The 24,460-nt window shown below is 39.0% G+C and overlaps 1 protein-coding gene and 1 non-coding gene across 2 annotated transcripts; both read right to left on the reverse strand.

Annotated features, from left to right (window-relative positions):
* Positions 1-1,055: 1,055 nt before the first annotated feature.
* On the reverse strand, positions 1,056-21,977 carry LOC117380709 (solute carrier family 25 member 36-A-like). The gene is made up of 7 exons (XM_033977545.2): positions 21,538-21,977; positions 15,664-15,828; positions 12,462-12,539; positions 10,067-10,167; positions 3,712-3,778; positions 2,475-2,761; positions 1,056-1,262 (listed from the first exon to the last, which is right to left on the reverse strand). Exons 1-7 carry the CDS (start codon positions 21,576-21,578, stop codon positions 1,069-1,071), a joined length of 933 nt encoding a protein of 310 aa, XP_033833436.1. The 5' UTR covers positions 21,579-21,977; the 3' UTR covers positions 1,056-1,068.
* Positions 21,978-22,346: 369 nt separating this feature from the next.
* Positions 22,347-22,419, reverse strand: trnak-uuu (transfer RNA lysine (anticodon UUU)). Its single transcript has one exon. It is a non-coding gene; the product is annotated as a tRNA-Lys (tRNA).
* Between the last annotated feature and the right edge of the window lie 2,041 nt (positions 22,420-24,460).

Below are 24,460 nucleotides of genomic sequence, written 5' to 3' on the forward strand. Positions count from 1 at the left end.
GCTACATCTCCGTGGGGACGAGCGAGTGGTGCCGAAAGGTCCAAGTTGCAGGTCAGATCTGTGGAGAGTTGAGCCCACTCACTGTAAGAATGCATTTTTATTTGGTTGTTTTGTAACTCTGTGATTGAATAAATGCTAAATAGATATGTTTAATGCTGTACTGTGGAACATTCAAGGCAAAACGATAGCAATGGTCAGGTGGCTGAATTCCCGCCAGAAAAGTTACACAGTGCACCTTTAAAGGAAAAGCCAGCAATTCAAAATGAGTATTTATTTAGCAGTTTAAGGCTAGGATGTGATGTTTACTTAGCCTTGTTTGTTTTGATAGGAAAAGCATACATAGTGCATTGTAACATCTACTCGAATGCAATCCTCCAACTAGGTACTCCTGACCAAAAGAAAAAAACCGAGCCTTGGGTCCCTGGGCGCTGCACTGCGGTCACCCACTATTTGAGCCTGGAGGTATTGCAGGATGGGTCAAATGCAGAGGACAAATTATTGTACGCTCCTACACTCCACCTTACAAATGGGTTGCGTTCGAGTTCTAGATGACGCCGTTGTTTCAGCTGGAGAGCGACAGCCTTTATCTCCATGTGATAAACAAACGCCACTTTTAAATCGTGCGACTTTAAGGCCTTTCAAATGACAACAATCACATCTCAGAAGCTGAATAATGCCACCACTTTCTAAAACTACTGCAGTTTGTGCCAGTTTTTGTTTCATGTGGACACGACGATATTCCCCATAAACCAGGTCAACAAATCCGCAAAACAGCGAATTCCACCATAGAATTCTGACCCACCTCCAGCTTCTGAACGTAACCTATAGAGCATAATAAGCCAAAGGTGGAGCTAAAATAGACTTTGAATACAGTAGACTTCCTGTTTTCACATTCACCCACAACACATAACCCTCTGTATCACGTAAGCTTTAAAATAACTCTCCTGACCATTTATTAACAATGTGCGTTTTATGTAATATAGGGGTCAGTCTTAAAGCTAGATGCAGTAGCTCGTCAGTCTCATGGGTAACACACAGTCTAAAAAGGGAAGACGTGTTTTGTTTTTTTTATCCGTTGAGGAGATAGACAACAAATTCGTAGGTGCACATCATGATGGCGGTGTTGGGGATCTGTCGGACCAGGTGAGTGGTGAGCCCTCGGTAAAGCGCTCGATATCCCTCTTCTTTGGGGACTGTGGTTAGAGTCTGGAAGAAGGAGCGATACTTGGTGCCTTCTTCGCGTAGCCTCGTCCGGATCACTTCTGTGGAGAGAAAAGAAAGGGGGAAAGGCTGTGTTAAAGCTGCACTCGGTAGTTATTTGTCAGGGATCATGTACAAATTCATTAATGTTAGAAAAGAAAAGATGATTTGTATCAGATTTAGCTGTTGCTACTTTCCAACTGCAGTCCCTGGGCAGGTGAACACATTTTAAAAACACACATTTCATCAGTAACGTTAGCAGTTAAATACAATAAAATATCCCCATGTCCAATACAGTATGTTTCCTACAGTCCAAACCAATATAAAAATCATTATGTGCAGGTTTTTACAGTGATGTTGACATAATGATTATCTAAAATTTACTTTTTCCAAATTTCTAGTAAAGTTATTCACATCTACAGAAAATATCAGACTTTCTGGAAGCTGATTCCACTGTCTGCAGAGACAAAGGGTGGAAAGATCGTTTTAAAGCTACACTGGGTAACTTTTCTCACATAGAATCAAACATGTTTTAGGGTAATTTAATAGTTTAGCCTGCCATATGAGGTTTAATTTGGTAAGAGTGTAGTGAGAAGTATTGTTTAAGCATCGCACAGGTTTGGCTTCTTAATTTAAAGCTGCACTATGTAACTTTTCTGGTGGAGGGTTGCCGCCTGCTCGACTCTGGACTGTTTCAGAGTATGGTGTTAGCGATTAAAAACATCTGTAGTTGAATAAATGCACAGGAAAACATCCATTCTTATCTTGAGCTGTAACTTGGCCTGGTGGTGTCACTTGCCCACATGGAGATAGACCAGTTTAAAGACCTATAGTGGAACATTCCAAGGAAAGCAAATAACATCTCCCTGGAGACAAGCAGGCAATGACCCTCCTCCAGAAATGTTGTTGATTTCCCGCTTTTGGATTTATCTATATTTTCTCCAAACTGTTTTTTGTTTTCATTTTTATCTGTGAAGATTAATCAAACAAACTGCAGCAATGACAGAAACTCTAAACTATAAAACTATATATCACTTTTTTCTTGCCCATCTAACATTTTGAGTTCACCATCCTAAATTTTTCCCAAAATGTTACTTGTGTGTTTATTTACACAACCTTCAAGCTTGAGGGATTCAGTCAGCGCTACTTCCTGTAATTGTCAACCTTTATTTTTTTAACTTAGAGCCACCAAACAAACATGAAAACCTGATGAATTTATAATACAGCTAAAAAGATACAAAAAGGTCAAAAATCCCGTATCTCCCTCCTCTCACCGTGAGGATAAGCTATGGTGGTGGCACAGGTTTTGGACGTTGCCGCGGCGAGCATCATTCCCACAAAGTCAGAGGCGTCTTTGGAAGCGTCCTCGTCCTCGTCCATGGGCGGAGCCTTGGCCTCCAGCAGCCTCCTCTTGATGCTCTCGTAGATCACAAAGTGGATCACAGTCTCTGAGATGCCGGCGTACGAGGCGGACATTCCCCTGTAGAAGCCCCTCAAACCGTCCGCCCGGTACACGCGACGCACGCACTCAAACGCATTCATACGCCGCTCGCCACGGTTCCTACGAGAAATGGATTTTAAAATACACAAAAAATATATATTGTTTAAGACAGTGGTGGAAGAAGTACTCCGTTTTGTTACTAAAAGTACAGAGACCAGAGCAAAAAAATATTCAAGTTAAAGTGTCACATGAAAAAATCTACTTAAGTAAAAATATGCAAGTACCTGTTTAAAAATGTACTTGATGGGTAATAAGTAAAAGTATTTTGTGCAGATTTTGAGATGTTATAAGACTTCAAATGTAGTGATTTTGATAAAGATATGTTTTGAATTTTGTTCAACAGAAACAAGTGAATTAATATTTTTTATTTGTATATTTTTGTTTGCTCAAATTATGAGCATGTTAAAAATAAACCCTCAGCCTTTTCAGCAGGTCGCAAACATTAATAAAAAAAATACTTTTGCTTTTCAGTCCTGTTCAAATATGTAGTAAAGTAAAATGTACAGATATCGGCTCTCAAATGTAGTGAAGTAAAAGTAAAAAGTAAAGTCTACCTAAGTATAAATTTCAAGTATCTGTACTCTACTTAAGTACAGCACTTCACTACTTTTACATTAATATGTTCCACCATTGGCTTAAGGCAAACACGCCATTTTCTAGATTTGTGCAAAAATTTAATTCTAGATAGTCCCAAAAAAAAAAAAAAAAGCTTTGATTTGACTATTGTAACTGGCAACCTATAGTATACATGTAATTGAGATTGAACACAGAGCATTTAAAGCAAGTACAGGAGTCATAACGTTAAGTTAATAGAATAGAATCGCTACATTTCATGAGTTTGCAGAAGTCTAAATTACAGTGTTGCCAGGTTTTGTATATCCTATATGACTTTATGAATAACAATTTGGCTTTTTATTTTGATAATGCATTCAGCCTTAAGACTTCTGTATATATATGTTTCCTATACCTTTTGGCCTTTCTACAATAATCAGGAGAATAACATCCCTCACCTGGCATCGAGCTGCAGTCGAGTCTTAATGAGCCAGATGGGGTTGGTCGCTGTGATGGCCGTGAAACCTGCAAACAGAAAACAGTTTAAACATAAACATAGATGTAGGAATATTACTCCAACACAGAAGTCTTCAAAACTTTTCAGTCCAGGACTCCCACTGCGAAAATTTAACTTAAAGCCGAGAAATGTGTAAAAAAAAATTTAAATAAATAAATAAATCATATAATAACAGATTATTTTATGTGTTTTACAAGACCTTGCCCTCTAGGTCTGTCACGATAACACATTTTGAAGTTTGATATATATCACTGAAATAAATATAGACGATAAATGATAACACAAACTAATTTATGCCACTGACGCAACAACCCGAGAGCAGATTTAAACCACAAAAAATATTCCTAATCTACAATGTTGTTAAAAATGATGAGCTGCAATAAATAAACAGCAGAATGAAACACTTCAGTATTTAGTTATTAATTCAACCTTTTACTGCTTAAATCTTACAGTACAGCCAAAAATTAACCCAAAATTCCCCAGTAGTGCAAAGAAAATGTACATACGATACATACTGACCTCAAATAAATATTGTTCCAGGTTTCATATATGTAACAATAAGTCGACATAGTAATTTTCATGACACGCTAGTTCTGGTGGTACTCAGAAGTAGGCCTATTTGAAGAAAGCCTAGACCCTGAAATGTCACATTGTGGTGCTGTTAAAATAATAAATTGGGAGCTCCAAAGAACTGCAGAGGGGATCTGTTCTTTTTTCTGCTGTTTTGTGTTTGGACCCAGCACACAGTCGGAACTTTTTATGAGATGTACATGTCTCTACCAGTACCACCAGAACTAAACCAGGTCTAAACCAGGACTGTACGAGGTCTAAACCAGGACTGTACGAGGGCTAAACCAGGACTGTACGAGGTCTAAACCAGGACTGTACGAGGTCTAAACCAGGACTGTACGAGGTCTAAACCAGGACTGAACCAGGTCTAAACCAGGACTGTACGAGGTCTAAACCAGGACTGTACGAGGTCTAAACCAGGACTGTACGAGGTCTAAACCAGGACTGTACGAGGGCTAAACCAGGACTGTACGAGGGCTAAACCAGGACTGTACGAGGGCTAAACCAGGACTGTACGAGGGCTAAACCAGGACCGTACGAGGGCTAAACCAGGACCGTACGAGGGCTAAACCAGGACCGTACGAGGGCTAAACCAGGACCGTACGAGGGCTAAACCAGGACCGTACGAGGGCTAAACCAGGACCGTACGAGGGCTAAACCAGGACCGTACGAGGACTAAACCAGGACCGTACGAGGACTAAACCAGAACTGAACCAGGGCTAAACCAGAACTGAACCAGGGCTAAACCAGGACTGTACGAGGTCTAAACCAGAACTGAACCAGGTCTAAACCAGGACTGTACGAGGGCTAAACCAGGACTGTACGAGGGCTAAACCAGGACTGTACGAGGGCTAAACCAGGACTGTACGAGGGCTAAACCAGGACTGTACGAGGGCTAAACCAGGACTGTACGAGGACTAAACCAGGACTGTACGAGGGCAACACCAGGACTGTACGAGGGCAACACCAGGACTACACTAGGACTACACTAGGACTAAACCAGGACTGTACTAGGTCTAAACTAGGGCACAATTGCTGCACAATGACCCAAAAGATAAAGAACCAATGGTCTAGATTCAAGTCATTACAAGGCTCATGTTACAAATCTGTATGAAGTGACCTGCATTTTAACATTGGCCAGTTGCATCGGTGCTTCCCTTTACTCCCTAGAGTTAGCTCTACTGCTACTAGTATCATGTGTCTTGAATCAGCTTAGGGGCTTTAGAGATGGGTCCACAGCCAATCCTCTGTCAGTAAAAGTATGTGACTTCAGACTTTGGTGGAATAAAACAACCCTATTATTAAACCAGCTAAAGGTACAGTATGTAACTTTGTAGAGGTGGCACTAGCAAGTCACCTTCATAATTCCATGGAAAGAGAATTACTAGAACTATACTTAGGAACATTCTTCACGGTGATAGATGGGCGTGTGACTGCGGAGAAGTACAGCCCAAGGAATGACATTAGCAAAGTACGATTCGGGTTTGTGGAAATGCAAGCCCACTCACAGCTCGACAATTTGAGTGCAATAAAAACTACAGAACAAAAAACAAAAATATCTTACTTGAGTGTGTATTTTTGCCAACAAGTTACATAGTGTTGCATTAAAACTGAAGACTAAGTGCAGTTATAGCCATACCACCCACACCCTACTCCAAAAGGTTAAGGAGTCCATAGGTTGACCTATATTACAACATTATCCAGTTGCACAAGCTCTTTCCTCCAGGCCAGCTCTGTTGCTACTAGTCTCATGCTTCTTGAACGTGTCAGTTAAGTTCATCTGCCCCGGGGCACACAAGGCCAGGGGGCTCCACTGAGCTAGTCCTTGACCCAGTTTCTAGAGGTCTCAGAGACAGTGGGGCTAAAACTGGATCAGAAATAGGTAAGAGGTTAGTGGGCCACTCATGAGTTGTAGCTTTATTGAAAGATACAACAGGCCTTTTTCAGCTTGTGAGCTACTTTTAGATTCAGGAAAGTAAGATCTATATACATTATGTAACAATTAATTATATATTTTTATTATATGTAAGAGTTTTATTAATGATAAAACAAACTTATTTCAGTGTATTCAACAGTGTAGAGCCTAATAATAGCATTGCATTAAAATGTAAACCTGCAATATAAAGCAATATTAACTGGAACTGTTATTTAGTTGTGGCCGCTACTTTCAAAATAATAAAAGTTTAAGCTTATTAGCATGTCACTTGTAGCTTCTCTATATCAGTTACTGGTGAGGCGATCTCCATGGTTAAGTGGGTTTGAGACTTTGAAAGTTTTCTTTTGTAGCAGATCAACAACAAACTGGGAAGACCCACATAAAAAGGTAGTGCCATAGTGTGTAATGCTACGAGTCTCCTTCCTGCTCGACTCTCTCTCTGCTCCTCTCTCTTTCTCTCTCTCACTCTCTGCTCCGCTCCTCTCTCTCTCTCTTTCTCTCTCTCTCTCTCTCTCTCTGCTCCTCTCTCTCTCTCTCTGCTCCTCTCTCTCTCTCTCTCTCTGCTCCGCTCTCTCTCTCTCTGCTCCTCTCTCTCTCTCTCTGCTCCTCTCTCTCTCTCTCTGCTCCTCTCTCTCTCTCTCTGCTCCTCTCTCTCTCTCTGCTCCTCTCTCTCTCTCTCTGCTCCTCTCTCTCTCTCTCTCTGCTCCTCTCTCTCTCTCTCTGCTCCTCTCTCTCTCTGCTCCTCTCTCTCTCTGCTCCTCTCTCTCTGCTCCTCTCTCTCTCTGCTCCTCTCTCTCTCTGCTCCTCTCTCTCTCTCTGCTCCACTCACTCTCTCTCTCTCTGCTCCACTCACTCTCTCTCTCTCTCTGCTCCACTCACTCTCTCTCTCTCTCTGCTCCACTCACTCTCTCTCTCTCTCTGCTCCACTCACTCTCTCTCTCTCTGCTCCACTCACTCTCTCTCTCTCTCTGCTCCACTCACTCTCTCTCTCTCTCTGCTCCACTCACTCTCTCTCTCTCTCTGCTCCACTCACTCTCTCTCTCTCTCTGCTCCACTCACTCTCTCTCTCTCTCTGCTCCACTCACTCTCTCTCTCTCTGCTCCACTCACTCTCTCTCTCTGCTCCACTCACTCTCTCTCTCTGCTCCACTCACTCTCTCTCTCTCTCTGCTCCACTCACTCTCTCTCTCTCTGCTCCACTCACTCTCTCTCTCTCTGCTCCACTCACTCTCTCTCTCTCTGCTCCACTCACTCTCTCTCTCTCTGCTCCACTCACTCTCTCTCTCTGCTCCACTCACTCTCTCTCTCTGCTCCACTCACTCTCTCTCTCTCTCTGCTCCACTCACTCTCTCTCTCTCTCTGCTCCACTCACTCTCTCTCTCTCTCTGCTCCACTCACTCTCTCTCTCTCTCTGCTCCACTCACTCTCTCTCTCTCTCTCTCTGCTCCACTCACTCTCTCTCTCTCTCTCTCTGCTCCACTCACTCTCTCTCTCTCTCTGCTCCATCCACTCTCCCTCTCTCTCCTCCACTCTCATCCTTTCAGTGTGTAGTTCTGTGGTGTCCCGCTGCTGTGTTAAAACTAACAGGAAAGTGACCACAAATAAAGCTGGCGCCGGCTGTAGCTCGTGTTTCCCTCGTGCTACTGTGGACCTCCATGTGACTGGTCCTTCAGTGCATTCATCCACTGTCACTTTTACACCAGAAAATAAACTTCATATAAACTGACAGGGCTTTAGGATCTACTTCCACGGCCTCGGCCAGTTGGGCACCACTGACCTACAAGATATGGTAAATGGTCACATCTTTATATAGCGCTTTTCCACCTTCAAGGCACTCAAAGCACTTTACATCGAGGAGCTACTCACCCATTCACACACACATTCATACACCAGTGTACACAGACAGTGGGGGCGGGGTGGTGTCTTGCCCAAGGAACAACACAACAGCAGCATTCATCTGTGGGAGCTGGAATTGCACCGCCAACCTGTGGGTCGGTGGATCTGACTGCTCAAACCTGTGTTTATGTTGAGAGCAGAATTCAAAACTATATTTATATTAAAAAAAACATTAGTCTTACTAGGCCTGGCACAATAATTACTGTATCGACTGGCAGCTGGAACAGTGTATTTTGGAGCTCAATATTTATCGCGTGTAGAATTTCTTCATGAAAATTGGAAGATTTGAGATATTTTTGCAGTATTACAATAAGATTTGAGCTGCAGAGGGTTGAATAAGTGATTTCTATGGCTACTTATTGCTTCTGCTATGTATTTGTTGCAGTTAGAGCTTCTTAATGATACTATTTAAAAATGGTTTACTGGGATTATCTTGCATTTTTGTTCTTGTTCAGTAGCCTAAAGGAGTTTCAATACCATCGTTTATGGCAGTTTTTCTCTATAGCAATGTATCGTGCTTCAAATTGTATTATCATCTCACAGATTATAATTACATAAGTTGCACGGGTATTGATTTTAAATTGCCTAATTGACCATTTTGACAGCACATCTTATTCGCTCAGGAGCTTAGTGAATGTGTGAGGTAATAAAACAAAACTGGTTTTCCTGCTCTATTATTACAAAAGTTGAAAGGCAAATGTGAAAGAAGTCAACAATGGAGTACGCCTCGAGGAGGGGAGGTTCAAGTGATGTTCAAAACCACATCGCATTTGGTTTATTACATTCCAACTGTGTGTGCCTTGCTCGTTCCAATTGGCTCTGGGCACTTTTTAAGGGAGAGGTCTACATCCAATCCTCTGTCAGTGAAAAGATGTGGTTGGGCTTAGGGTTAGGTTAAGAAATCATTTTTATTTAAAATGGCAAATATTGACAGGCTGTATTGTATATGTTCAGGAAATTAATATTGAAAACCATTTTTGTTTGTTTTACTAAGATACAGGGTGACAGTAGCTCCACATGTGTCAAACTCAAGGCCCGCAGGCAAAATGTGGCCCTCATCATCATTTTATGTGGCCCTCGACAGGGTAAATTAAAAAGGTATGATGGTCTTAAAATCTCAGTTTATCAGGAGATTACACAGTTACAATCATATTTTTACACCTAGGAAAATGCATATGCAGTAGTTGTAACTTGACTAAGTAATAAATACAGAAACAGTTAATTAACAAGGTAAAAAATGAGTTAGGTTTATTTTACATTTGGCCCTCTGAGAGCAGCCATTTTGCTAATGTGGCCCTCGGTGAAAATGTGTTTGACACCTCTGGTATAGACCGTTAGTCCTCTGATCCGAAGGTTGGCGGTTCGAATCCCGCTCTCGACATAAACATCACTGGTTGAGCAGTTAGATCCACTGACCCACACATTGGTGGTGCGATTCCAGCTCTCACAGATGACTACTGTTGTTGTGTTCTTGGGCAAGACACTTAACCCACCCTGCCCCCAGTGTCTACGTACACTGTTGTATGAATGTGTGTGTGTGGATGAGTGGTTCCTTGATGTAAACCATTTTCAGTGCATTGAAAGTGGAAAAGCACTATATAAAAAAGTGACCATTTACCATGACCATACTTACTAACACTTGCTAATGCTAATTTTGAGGCATAAAAAAGCGCTATATAAAAATCTAACCAAACGATAAAATCTGATTGAAAATTTTGATCAATTTGCCCTGCCCCATTTACAAATAGATGTAGACTGCTTTTACCATACTTAATAAAATTGTGCTTAGTGATTAAACGTTGCACTGTGCTGCAGACTTGGCTGAGGGTAGGGTGAGAAAACAATTTACAGGAAGAGAAACTACATTTATTCCTTCACACACACAAGCAACTCACCTGCCAGTCCAGCTGAGACCATGTGCACCTGTGTGGAGTCCGGCTCAAACACTCCATTCAGTCTCTCTTTGGCCATCGAGTACGCAGCAAAGTAGATCGCTCTGGGACGAGGACAAATGTGTTAATTTACAACCAAAATGTAAATCAGAATCAGCTGTTTACCAAGTACAAGGAATGGAAAAGAACCTTTATTTTGGTTGTTGAGGATGTGTCACTTACTGTTGGACAAAATAATGAATGAATGCTTACAAAATATGCAATGTACTGAAAGGTTGTATGCAATTACTGTAATGTAATGCAAGGCTGGAGCTGTTGTGTACCTCAAAGAGTTGACCAAAAAAATAATTAAATAAATCAATACCTATCCTATCCTGTACCTAATATCCTTTTATCGCGTTCTCTGTATATTTTGTTGACTTTTATGTGGGCACTTTGGTCAGCTGAAGTTGTTTTAAATGTGCTATATGTGAAAAAAGGATGTTTTTTTGTCATTATGTTACAGAAATTGGCAACGTCTTGATTAAAATTTAATAGCAACAGGTCAATCAAGTTACACATTTAAAAAATGTGAACCAAGAATGAATTTTCATTGCATCATGACCTAGCAAAGTACAAATATTGCTACAGCTTTAAGTGGTAAAAACATAAATACACAGAATAAAATACAAATTAAATTAAATACAACAGAGACGGGCAGTTAATTCCTATACTTCTTTTGTTCCATAATATAAACATTATCATAAAAACGTGAAAAACTGAACTATGTCATTTGAAAGGTTTTGCAGTGGTCCAAAGTTATTCCTCCTCACTTACCTTATGCATTCAGAGCATCCTAAATATTTATGACTTTATGAGCACTTTTCACAACTCTCAGAGACCAGAGCGAAGTTTTGCTGTGACGGTGATGCTAACAACAACTAGCATACTAACACGCACTTCTTGTATTTCAGATGATAAAGCACTTTATATTTGGATGCAGACAGTACACAGCTGATATATTTCGACCTCAAGAGCTGCTTATACAATACATCTGTACTAGAGCATATTTTGCTGACATACATGGGTAAAAAAAAATCAGGTAGAGGCCCTTTAAGACGCCCGGGTCGATGGTTATGATGCTAAAGCTCATTACGCACACGCACATCTGGATGGGAACTTTTATGTAACCAAATGTCGTCATGTTTCTCAATTAGCGTTCATTCATGCTAACACGCTAACAAAGCACTTGACGTCTGCTTAGTGCTAACAGCTGCTTGTACCTGCATCAGTCTGCTTTTGGTCATTAGCCGTTAGCTCTCCCTAAAGAGTGATTAATGCAGAAGGCAAGCTGTTACTGTGCTGCAGAGGGCACGGTGAGATTACATGTTTTATAATAATTTAAGGTTGCATGCTTATAATTCATTGCTTAAACGGCCCATATTACAGTCATTTCTGATCTTGTGATGTCATGTTGTAATACGGGAAGTGCTCGACTGTGTTTTTAAACTCCATACGCCTTCAATAGAATAATTTGGATAATTTTAGCCTGGAATTGCTAATCTCTGCTGAACAAAAGCTAAAAAAAAGGTAGCTGTTTAACTTGAAAACTACCACTTCATGACATCACAAAGTGGAAGAGAGCATTTTGAGGTTTGGAGATATGGACAGACAAATAATAAAGGATCACTCAAGCATGTGTGAGTGAAACAAAACAACTACAGGGATGTTTTTTGAGATGACAACATTATAACGTGGCTTGAAGCTCATGAGAATGCATTTTGTGTAATAAAAGACCTTTAAGGGCTTAATTAGTTACAAATTCCCTATACAGCCAGTCAATTCATGATTAGTGTAAGTACAGAACCATGGTATTTGTCTTAATCTAATACAATCCATTTAATTCAATGTCACTGAAAAAAAAAAACTCAGCTTGGTCGTAAAAAGCAATCCACATTGGCCCTGTTTCAAGAGGCAGGTTTAGTCCAAACTCAGACTTTGTGAAACTGAAAACTCAGTGACATCAAGCTGGTGGTTAAAGGTGCACTACGTAACATTTTCTGGTGGGAGGAGTCCTGCTAGTCTACATGTGGATGTTATGGCTTTGGTGAGAATGTTCCACATGTATTGAATTTCACGTGTTCTAGTGATTCAAAAGTACATTAAAAACAGATATTCAAACTGCCAATGGGCTCATCTCTCCACAGATCTGACTTGTAAAAGGTGGCGAAAGGTGGTGACAAGCAGGTGGCCGACCCTTAGTAAGTAATGGGATTTCTCCGCATCACATTCAACAGTCAAATCATCATCCAATTAAACCAAACTAATTCAATTTACAAACACATAAATACATTTGTGGAAAGTATAATGCTTAAAAAAAAAACAAAAAAAAGAAACATTCAGTTATGAAGCATCTTACCTTGAAGGAGCCACGCCCACCAAGTTTGGCCCCAAGCCTCGGAACAGAGAACGGGGACCTTCTTTCTCTAGAATCAGCCTGGAACACAAAATAATTAATAATAATGATGATTTTTGGAGGATTTCTGCAAGTTTGAAAAAGGCCAATAAGAAAACATACAAGCCTGGTTCAAAGTATTTATAAAACTGCTCTTTTTTGGACGTTTAAGTTATATTTGTCCCTCAATTAATTAGACAAATTTAATAGATCCACAAGGGAAATTACTTGGCTCCACAAACAGGCCATATTAATGTTTTGTGACTGATCTATAATAATGAATAGGACGGTTCAATATTTGTAGATGATAAGAATTGGATATTTGAATATTCCCATAGATTTTTCATTTGAAGTTATGACCTCATAGTTTTGTGTGTATTAAATAAGTCCCTTCTTTGCATGATGGGTAAATACTGTGTGACTCATGACTGTGTTCCTGAACTATAGTGGCTTGATCTGTTATGTCGTGTTTTTGTAATCCCTCAGTCGTACAGGTAGGATCCATAGCGAGTGGACTGAAACTTTTTAGTCTCTTATCTTGCCCCTTGGACTTAAAGCAATTGACCTTATTCAGCCCCGCTCACTTTTTTTCCGTAAATGCAACTAAACCGTGCTTTCTTTGAGGTGACACTTACGGTTATGTGTCAATAGAGAATTTGGGAAAAGTTTTGACTCTAAAATATTATATAAAGTAGGATGGTCTGTGTCAAATGTTCAATATTTATGTACAACAACAAGTCAGCTGGGAAGTTTCAAAATGGCTCTGTAGCCCTTATAGAACTTATTTTGCACGAGTCTGCCAATCTTGACAGCAAATAATACAATCCAAATGACGATGGCGACGCCCATGGCAACTTACGGAATAAGGTGACGAGTATTAACAGAGGGGCGTGTCCAGACCGGACTGCCGCTACCTACACGATGTTAACGCTGGCGTAAAGAGGCTGTACTTGAGTGGTTCTGATGTTATTATCATAGATGTACTTGTACCATCTCAATCTGTGGCTGCTGTGGCATTTAAAATCAATGCCTCCCTGTATGCCTGCTCCCGCCTGTCCCGCCCGTCTGCTCCCATGTCTCTAAACAGAGGCACAAGTTTCCACTGCGGTGTACTGCTGACCGCTCATATACTCGTCTCATGGATTCCAAACAGGTGGATGTCTCGCGGATTATGAAGGACCTTTATTGTCATATAAAGTTTTATTTCTGATTGTACAGTTTTGCAGACAGACGTGTATTAAACCACTGACACACGGGGAGGATGTGACCTGTATTTGCCACGCACAAGTCACTGATATGAAAGACATTTCCTTTGATCAAATCTCAGAGTAAGGTCATTTAACACGAACGAGCACACCGACATCCAAAGTGCAAAGTCTTTAGTGTAGTTTTAAAATGGTCTATATATACACCAATAGTTCATGTACACACACATTTTTATCTGGGATGGCAACCAAATACAAGTTTTGTTGCTAATACAAGTGTTGTTGCTTGATCACCTGAAGACACTTACTAATAACACAGTCACGCCTTTGTAAGTGGCTCCTTTAATCCTTTAATACCTTTTCAAAACTGTCGCTTACAATTAATTATCAATTACTGTATTTTCCAGAGCATAAGCCAAAAAATGCATAATAATGAAGAAAAAAACATAAGTCGCACTGGACTATAAGTCGCATCTTTTGGGGAAATTTATTTTACAAAATCCGAGCCCAAGAACAGACATTTTATCTTTAAAGGCAAGTTATAATAATAATAAAATAGAGAACAACAGGCTGATTAGGAGTACAGCACGTTAACGTAACATATTTATATTTATTCAGCTACATGAAGCATAGACAGAACAGGTCTGGTATGTTAAAGTAAGATATTAACAGTTAATCAGATAAATAAAGCATAAAAGTTTAACAAGTTAACAAGTTTACTCCCGATCTCACTCCAACTCACTAAATCCATTTAATTCTTCAACCTCGGTGTCACTTCTGAACAACTCCGCCAACTCCGGAGGCTCTTCTGCGCGACTGTCATTAGACTCAGCACAAAACGATTTTCTTTTAGGGGCCATTTTTGTTCAGTCTTTCTCAGATGTCTTTTAAATTACTATAATGTTGAAATTTTCAATTTTCAATGGCACAGGAGTAGTAAATACTGGTATACAAGCCTAGAATGCCCTCCCGCGGTTGTCAGAGGGACAATAACAAAGCTGTGAAATTACATATTTTAATAATTTCACATATACGTTGCATCTGAGTATAAGTCGCACCCCGACCATGAAAAAAAGTGCCACTTATAGTCCGGAAAATACGGTACTTGTTAACCTATTGTTACTACCTTGAAATAATGGTTAACAGTTATTAATTTTATGAAATGGTCAAATTTGAAGATACACTGTTCAAACTTGAACTCGGAAATGTGGCTGTAAATTTGAGCGCACACAACATTTACTCATTAAAGTTATTGTGTTCATATTGTATATCATGTGTACATAGATAATTTAATCTCACAAATAATAAAATATATGATCATAATTAGTATTATTACTCTAACATGTCAGTGATGAACCGGCCATAACACACTATCCACTTCATGCTGCCTAAATATTTAATTTTCAAGTATTAAGAGGGGTTACAATTACTACTTTGGTGGCTAGTACTGTAGGATGCTATTGTGCACAGAGTCAATGGACCTCAATGGCCCACTGTGGTTCCAGAAGTAAATTGCGCATTCATTTTTCCCCATAGACTATGAGGAAGGCACAACACAGGCTAACCAGCTTTGTGGTAATTAATATGGAGAACGGTCACATTTTTAATAGCGCTTTTCCAGGAATCAGTCACCGCTTCACACACATTTATACACCAGTGTACGCAGACAATGGAGGTGAGGTAGGTTAAGTGTCTTGCCCAAGGACAAAAAGAAATCACATTCCCAGCCCAATTTTAAATGCCAAATGTTCAAACGTCATGGACCACTAAGATACTAAAAGTTGAGCCTTGTGGTCACTAGTTATTTCATAGCTAATTATCCCTGAGCAAGCTTTCAATCTCTTGATATTAATTATTTTTCAGACAGTCTATGGGGAAAAATGAATGGCAAATTAACTTCGATAAACAGGTGCTGAGTCGCTGTTGAGGTCCATTGGCCGTGTCTGTCTGGGAGTACGTACTTGAGGCAGTGCAAGGGTCCGGGGGGCGTCATTCGGGCAACACTGGCTCCATTGACGGTGGAGAGCTGCACCTCAGACACATAGAGCGTGATGGAGGAGGACTGCAGCCGCGTCTTCACCACCTCCAGAGGACACGTCAAGATGGCTCCCACCGTACCTCCACATCTGCAACACGAGAGGAGTTACAGTGATGTGATTATTGTGAGAAGAATCTTTAAAGAGATCGAGATTATTCAGATTCCTTTGTTTATTTTCATTATGATTGTCCAACAGAATACCATGGTAACACAAAAACTTCAATTGTGTTTATGGAAACTTCATAAAACGAAAAAAAAGAAAATAAATATGGTCTAAAAGGTTAAGGAAACTCTCACTCTTGATTCAACGTTTCGTTCACTTTGACCTACCCGAGGAAGGTCAAAGTGACTGACACGTTATAAATATAAAATTGAATCAAGAGTGAGACAATGTGTGGGAGTTTCCTTAAGCTTTTAGACCAAGTGCTTCTCCTCCTACACACATGTTGCCCAGTCAGGTGTGCAGTCTACACAAAAACAGAAAAAAATGTTGTTTTTTTTTCACCATATCATCACAAAAGCAAGTGACAAACTCAAACAATGAATCAATGAGTCAAATGTTTTATCAGATAAAGGCCTATATATAATATTAAGAGAGATGTTATTGTTCCCTCCTTAAAAATATACTTTGAGTTGTGTTTTGTTTCATTCACACATTTGAGTAACCCTTATTATTAGTCTGTCTACATCTCCAAAGCTCAAAATACTCTGTTCCACCTTGTGATGTCATGAAGTGGTAGTTTTCATGTTAACAGCTACTTTTTTACCTTTAGTTTAGTAGAGATTGGCAATTCCAGGCTAAAATTATCCAATTGATTCTAGTTTAAAAACACAGTGGAGCACTTCCTGTACATGACATCACAAGGTGGAACATTGTTTTCAGTTTGAGAGAAGAACTTCATCTCAATATGCGGGGTTTGTGTGTTAAACATGTGTGAACGAAACAAAACACAATTCCAGGTCTTTTTGTGATGAGGAAACACAATTATAACATAGATCAGAAAAGAGCGTAATATGATCCCTTTAATTGTAATCCTATAATCTTGTAATCCTATAGCACAAAACAATCAAATTAGACATTCCTCGTTGTATATCCCAGTAACCCCTCGTGCGCCGAATCAAATCCCTTGAAGGATTGTGATTTGGCTCACAGGTCTCACTTTGGTCAATAGTGAGCGAGAACGTGGAATACAAGTCGTTGGCAGTTTAATGTCTTGACGTAGTAGTTTTATTAGTAACATTTGTTGTAGCTGGGCGTGGACACCAACACAATGTCATGAAGTTCAAGAATTTTTTCTCACACCTATCGCGCCAATCAAATCTATAATACTGTATACTCAATAATAGGCCTGTCATCATAATTACTGTTAGATGTAATATAAGATTTGACCAGTACAGGGTTGAAAAAGTAACCTTTATGACCAATTATTGCTCAATTCTGGTATTTGCTACAGCTTACGCCTTTTAATGATACTGTCCATAAAAAAAATAAAAAGGTTTACCGAGACTATCCTGCTTTGTGTTATAGTTTCATTGTTATCGTGTATTGTTGGATTTCTCTGTTGCGTGATAGGTCTACTCAATAACGATATCAGCCCACACATACTCAAATCTTACAGCTTTTTTTTCAACAAAAGCCTACTATTGGCTTTTACCGAACAACAAGGCGCCAGAGATGTGCCAAGAATCCACCGTTTTACGTAAAGAAAACGAGTCTGATGCAGTTGGAGGAATTCTGCAGATGCCTGGAACGTAAATGACAAATTTCACAGTGTGGGAAAAACATGGACAGGAATGCTTTGGGTTTATGAATGAAGCCTCTATAGGAAGTAGAGAGTCATTTTCCTGAAAATGTTTGAAATACCTTTAATTTTGCCAACTAATTAATTTTAGCCGAGGTTGTCGCCATTGGGATGTTTTGTGAAAGAAAGCTAAAAAAGACAAAAACTAAAATTAGGACTAACAAATCAATCATAATTCATCTTAAGAATAACTGAAACTAATGAAAAATATTAATAATAAAATAAAAATGTGTTGACAGTAATTACTAGATTTAAACCAAGCCTTAAAAAAAGAGAATATAGTATAGGCATGAAAAATAATATTAAAATAAAATAATATTACAGTAATGTACATTTAATAACCTACCTGGACGACTCAGGAATAACACAGATATAAGGCCTCATGGTAATATACAAGAAAGTACTACGATTTAATATTGAAAAATCACATTCTATTATCTAAAGAAAGAGCTTTTTATCTGTATCGAGTCTATTCGTTAGTACTGAAATCGTGTTTGGAATTTTAGTATCACTAGGGATGCACCGATCCAGCTTTTTCCAATACCAATTCCAATTCTATGGCATTAAATATCTGCCGATATCAACCGATACCAGTGCAAAGTCTAAGATCTGCACTTATTTCCTTAAAACAAAAATAACGCAAGATAGAACAGATCCAATTGAGCTATGTAGCCGTTATCCCTCAAGTAACAACAGAACAACTTTGAATAAATACAAATTCAAACATTGTGGGACTTTCCGGGCCAACTATGGTCAGTAAATTTTCTTATTACATCAATGTAAATGTAGGATATCGGTAGAATTGATATTCGGAAGGCCAATCCAAGAAATGTTTCAGTAATAGCCAACACCAGTATTTACATGATCCTGGTGTTTTCATCCCTGGACAACACTAGTTCTTGGTACATATCTTAAAGACATACCATTTGAAAAAAAAAAACAAAAAAACGACTGAAATATGAACTATGGTAATTAATTAATACAAGTCACGTTATATCTGCAATTATGTTTATGGCTCTTCCTGCCTTATATACTGCTTATATACTGATAAGGAAGCAATATTGCTCCCTTTCTATTGGCCCGGTCTATATACACACTGTCTACTAAACATTAAGTTGAACGAGGTCATGTCTAGATAGAGCAAAACACAAGCTTATTATCTATGTGTTGACTAAACACTGCATGTTACGGATTAAAAATTAACCAAGTTTTTTTTGCTTACATGCACAAAATTCATTCTTTACAGGTTTAAGCCATGTTATAATGCTGTTACCTCCTCAAAAACATACCTGGAGTTGTGTTTTGTTTCATTCACACAGTCTGTCAACATCTCCAAAGCTCAAGATGCTCTGTTCCTTGTTTTTTTTTTTTTTTTTTTTTTTTTTTTGCTTAATAGTGAAATAAACCCTGTAAATACCTAGGAATGCCATGATGGGGAGGTCAATATTTATCGTGGTACTTTTTCTTTGCACTACTGGGACATTTTTGGTTATTTTTTGATTATATGATAAGATTTAATAAATAAAATGTTGAATTAATAACTTGTATGACTCATTACAGATGCAAACCAAGTACAGTAAAGTGTTTCACTCTGCTGTTTGTTTATTTATTTCAGTTCATTTTTTTTTTACAATATTGTAGATTTGGAATAATTTAAGCCACTGAGACAACAACAGATTTAAACAACAAAAACAAATTTCAATGTTATCGTTTATTGTCTTTATTTACTTCAGCGATGTATCAAACTGTAAGATGTGTAATCGTGACAGGCCTATAAATACCCAGTGTGTGACTTTTGCCTGAGGGATTTCCTGAATAAATAAACAAGCTAACTTAAGCCAAAACCTAAACCTTCAATTTACAGGTTGGAAACTGCAGTGGACTCAGACACTGTTTATTTAGCCATGTTTTGCTCTACAGATAGCAAAGTGGGTCAATGTAGTAGCAGGGCGCACTCTAGAAAATCTTATGACTGTTGTAAAGTGATTTCGATTGCAACGGCTATTTTAGTAGTGGACCATTGTATTACTTACACGATTAGGTTATTGTAAACTAAATGTATTGACCTTATTTGGCCCCGCCCACTTTTCCTCTAAATGTGATTCATTTAAATGGAGAATTTGGGAAAAGTGATCTGATAAAGTAGGTTCATTAATGTAAAATGTTCAATGCTCATGTGATCAATAAGTCAACACTGCACCAACTCTCTGGGAGGCTTTAAAAAGGCTCTGTAGTCACTCTGTAGGCCAAATAAAGCTCGCTGGCCCAACCTTGAGCTACCCTAGTCTAGACAAAGATGCATTTTAATTAAGGATGAACCGATCCCAATACTATGCACTTGTATTGGTTGATATCGGTATTGGGAAATACTTAAAGCTAGAGACTGAAAACAGCATTTATTTCCTTTAAACAAAAATAAAATAAGACAAAACTGATCCAAATGTGTTGTATAGCTGTTATTTACCTCTCATGTAACCGCAGACCAGATTTGTGTAAATAAAAGTTCAAACATTCTGAAACTTTCTAGACCGTTTACAATAAGTAAATAGTCTTATTACGGCAATGTGTATCTCCAACCAGGACATCAGCAGAACCAATATTTGGAAAGTGATAACTGATGCAGCATATTTTTCAGTATTGACACCAATATCTGATCATCCTTTGGCCTGTATTTTAGAGTCTGTATATGTATTATGATCATCAAAACACGATTAGAGTTATTTTATTAGTTGACTAATCATAAATCTAAAGTAATCGTTGCAGCTCTACTGTATCACACATGAAAAAGCCCCTAATGATTTTTTGGAGGGGTCTCTTGACATAAAAAAAATAGAGCAATTAGGCCTGTCAAGATAATACATTTGAAGCGCAATATATTTCTTAAGTAAATATAGACAATAAACAATAATATTGAAACTAATTTATGCCACTGACACAAAAATCCAAGGTCAGATTTAAACCACAAAGACTACTGTAAATGTACAATATTGTTAAAAGATTATGACCTGCACTAAATAAACAGCAGAATGAAACAGTTAAGTACTTACTTGGATCTGTAATAGGTCATACATGTTATTAATTCAACCTTTTATTATTTAAATCTCATCAAATAGCGCTAAGAAAACATACACATGAAAAATATTGACCCATACTGCTTCAGATTGTATATAATAAACCATAAATGAATAAAATACTTATGGTAACAGGCCTAACAGCAATGATCACACCAATTATGTTATGAACTGGAATGTAAAACACAACTGGAGTAAGTTTTAATCGCTTTTGGCACTGTCTGGCGTCATACACTATTGGCTGTTGCATCAGTCGCTCACTACTGTCTGTGGTGCGTTTGTTGAACTAGTTTTCATGAGACTGACACAATGAAATACGTGCTCCATGTCAGGCGGCGTGCGTCAGAGGATTAGGAAGCAACGTGGGCATTTTTGAATGAATTGACTGTACTCCATAGATTTGTTAACTATAAATGTAGATGTCTTAACTACTCTGAATGCATAGGGTTGTTAACAGTGTGTTTTTATGTTTGTTTTGGCAGTGCCTTTTAGTGGGATTTAGATACATAGCACAGATTATAAAGCTAGTAGGTACTGATGCAGGTTTAGACAAATTTGGAGCAATAATTATATCTAAAAACGCATGGCTGATGTGTTGTCATTCATTTAGATTTGCAAAATAGCGCCTATAATATTAAAGTTTAAATCTAGATTCAGGTGACAGGCACATTTAAACCTACATCGGATGCCAGTTCACGTGAAAACCAAAGCAATAACTATTTCACGGTTTGTTTGTACAGGCAACACTACACTACACAGTATAAGCGGGTTCATTATGAGATTACCAAAATAATCTTGCACGTAATTTTCCAATGCTGCACGCTGTAAACAGACCAAACACGCTACATCTGTGTGTCATGCTTGGAGATTTTTGTTGTAAAGCATTGATGCTAGCTAAGGCATCATCTAGCCAAATCTACTCACCCTCCAGCAAAGAGATGAACCAAAGTATCTCGTTGACTCATTTTGTAGCATATTCAAGGGCAGTCCACTTTCCAATTGGCAGAAATAACTTTGGGTAGGTGTGGGGTATTAGCAACCCCTTTTTGGTGAAATCCCAATGCGCCAATGTTTGTGGTAGAGGTCAGATGCGTAGAGAAACCAAGGATATATAATGCAATGTAGCGGCTAACTCGGCTAGCTTGCGTTAGCCGCGGGAGCTAGCGTGTTTCTTTGCGCTTTGGATCGATGTTGTCAGGAATCGTCTCGTCTTCTTAAAGTACTGAAATGCGCCCCGTGTGTGGAGAAAGGCTTTAAAGCAGACGGGTAATCCAAATGAGAGGAAATTGTTGTGAAACGTGAGCATGCGTCTCGGCCTTGTGGATCTTAGTGTGTCAGGTCGCTATGTTTGTAGCCGGATGCACGCGCTCTGATTGGGTGAAAGGACAAACGTGACCCGCGTGGACCTCCCCGTCACTCCGTCTTCACGTGATACGTCTATGGGTTGAAGAAGATGCTCAAATAATTATCCTTTACGGGGATTTAACTCAGAGACTAATAGGATGAATATGACTTGCATTTTTGGCGAGTAGTTAAGCACAGTTTGCAATTTGAGTCATGTGAGCTAAGAAGGAAATTTGCTGCTGTGCTACTAAAACTAAAAACGTCCTGCCAATCAATAGTTCGCGCAGATAACGTCAATATTTGCATGTAATTTGAACATAGGCTACTCCAGTCGATGTCAATTTCATTTCATACCCATAAATGTACAAACAGTACAAAGTTAAAAGTCTCGCCCGAACAGGGACTTGAACCCTGGACCCTCAGATTAAAAGTCTGATGCTCTACCGACTGAGCTATCCGGGCTCATAGTGTTAGCTGATACTGCGTGACGTCACAAGGTACATTTTGCCATCTTCTACGTTGGGTTTGAGTAAAACATTGGAAGATAATACTGGTCTTTTCACTTCAAGGACATTGTTCCAACATTATGGTGGGTGGGCTCCTCTCTGTCCCTTAGTTGAGTGGGCCCTGGCTCTACAGACTTGAACTGAATCTGCAAAAGGACGCACATTAGTCCTGGGCACATCTGCAGCCTGCCCGTGCATGGGAGTGGATCTCTCCTTCACTGTGATGCTCCTCGAGGTTCCTCTTTTTCCCACTGGGTATTTTTTTGTAGTTTTTTTCTTGCCGTGAAGGAGGATCTAAAGACACGGGACTTTCTGGGACAGTTATACATTTGCTTGTTTTCTGTTGATTAATTTGCTTGTCTGTTTCTCTTTCATTGTTGATTTTCAAATTTTCTGTTTGTTAAATCAATTCCCATGTTCAGACCTAAGAGCCCTGCTGTTGTGATTTTGGGCTTTACAAAAATAAATTGAAATGAATTATGTATCTGTAACAGCATTGTGTCTTTACATTGATTCAGATTTATATTTGCCCTTATCTCAGATTGTATTTCTCAATATGTAACCAACTAACCACTGTAGTCCTACTGTGAAGAATTTTAAATGCATGTCCAACCGGGAGGAGGCCCCAGGAAAGACCCAGGACACAGTGGAGGGACAGTCTCTCGGCTGGTCTGGGAACGCCTTGGGGTCCCACTGGAGGAGCTGGAGGACGTGTCTGAGGTGTGGGAAGTCTGGGAGTCCCTGCTTAGACTGCTGCCCCCGCGACCCGGCCCCCGGATAAGCGGAAGAAAATGGATGGATGGAATAAAACATTCATTATTAGTGGCAGTTTTCACAAAAGTAGGCTATTTTCCATATCTTATTTGGCCTATTATTGCATTTCAGTGTGGTCTGCAAGTCTGAAACAGCTGTCCAAAACTAATATAAAGGAAACCCCAAAAGAAAGTAATCTAATAAGCCAGTTTGAACTTTAATCAATGTAAGAAGTTTTGTGGTTGAAACTTATGTGTTTTTTCTTCATAAAGTCTGCAGTAGTACTATCGGGGCGGGCAGCATAATACTGACATTTACTGGTAGAGAAACTGAAACCGCAAGTTACGCAATGGTCTTGGATCACTTCTAAGCTTTTTGACAAAGGAGGGATTGTTGCAGGTTGTAAATAACCCCTAAACATGGCAAAGGCTGTAGCATTATGAAATAAGGGAAATGCACTGTCATAGATTTGAGTTGCGTCCATTTTTAAACATGACCCAAATATTACAGACAGCCTTTGTGGACTATTTTTAACAGGGGAGGTGCAATAATATGAGATGAGACTTGTATGAGGCTTACTGTGCAATTAGCATCAAGATTTGTTAAAAAATTGGTTTTACAATTTAGGCAGCTCAATAAATTACCAACCGCTCCTTGTTTATATAAATCAATTTTTGTATTAAGATCATATGATACAGATGCTGGCTAACTGAACGCTGAGATAATCATTTTTTATAAACCTCTAACAGCGGTGGAACATAAGGAAGTAAAAGTAGTGAAGTACTGTACTTAAGTAAAAAAAAAAAAGGTATCTGTACTTTACTTAAGTAGATTTTAAATGGGGTACTTTTTACTTTTACTTTACTATATTTGAGAAAAAGTATTTGTACTTTCTACTCCACTACATTTTTAAAAGGGCTGGGAAGCAAAGAGTACTTTTCATTATTGTTTGAGACCTGCAAAAAACGGCTGAGGGATTTATGATTTAATTAACACGTTCATAATTTGAGCAAACAAAAATATGCAAATAAAAACAGCTAGAAAAAACTATTAAATTGTTTCTGTTGAGCAAAATTCAGCACAAATAGCTTTACAAATCTGCACAAAATATTTACCACGCAATGCATCTGAATCCGACTCATATCACTGATTAAGAAAACAAAATTGAACAACGAAGTAAATATGTCACAGGGGCGTGTAACTGTGACGATGAAAACAGGGATTGATCAGCAATATGGCGTCTT

Source organism: Periophthalmus magnuspinnatus, chromosome 13, assembly GCF_009829125.3.
Source record: "Periophthalmus magnuspinnatus isolate fPerMag1 chromosome 13, fPerMag1.2.pri, whole genome shotgun sequence".
NCBI lineage: Eukaryota > Metazoa > Chordata > Actinopteri > Gobiiformes > Gobiidae > Periophthalmus > Periophthalmus magnuspinnatus.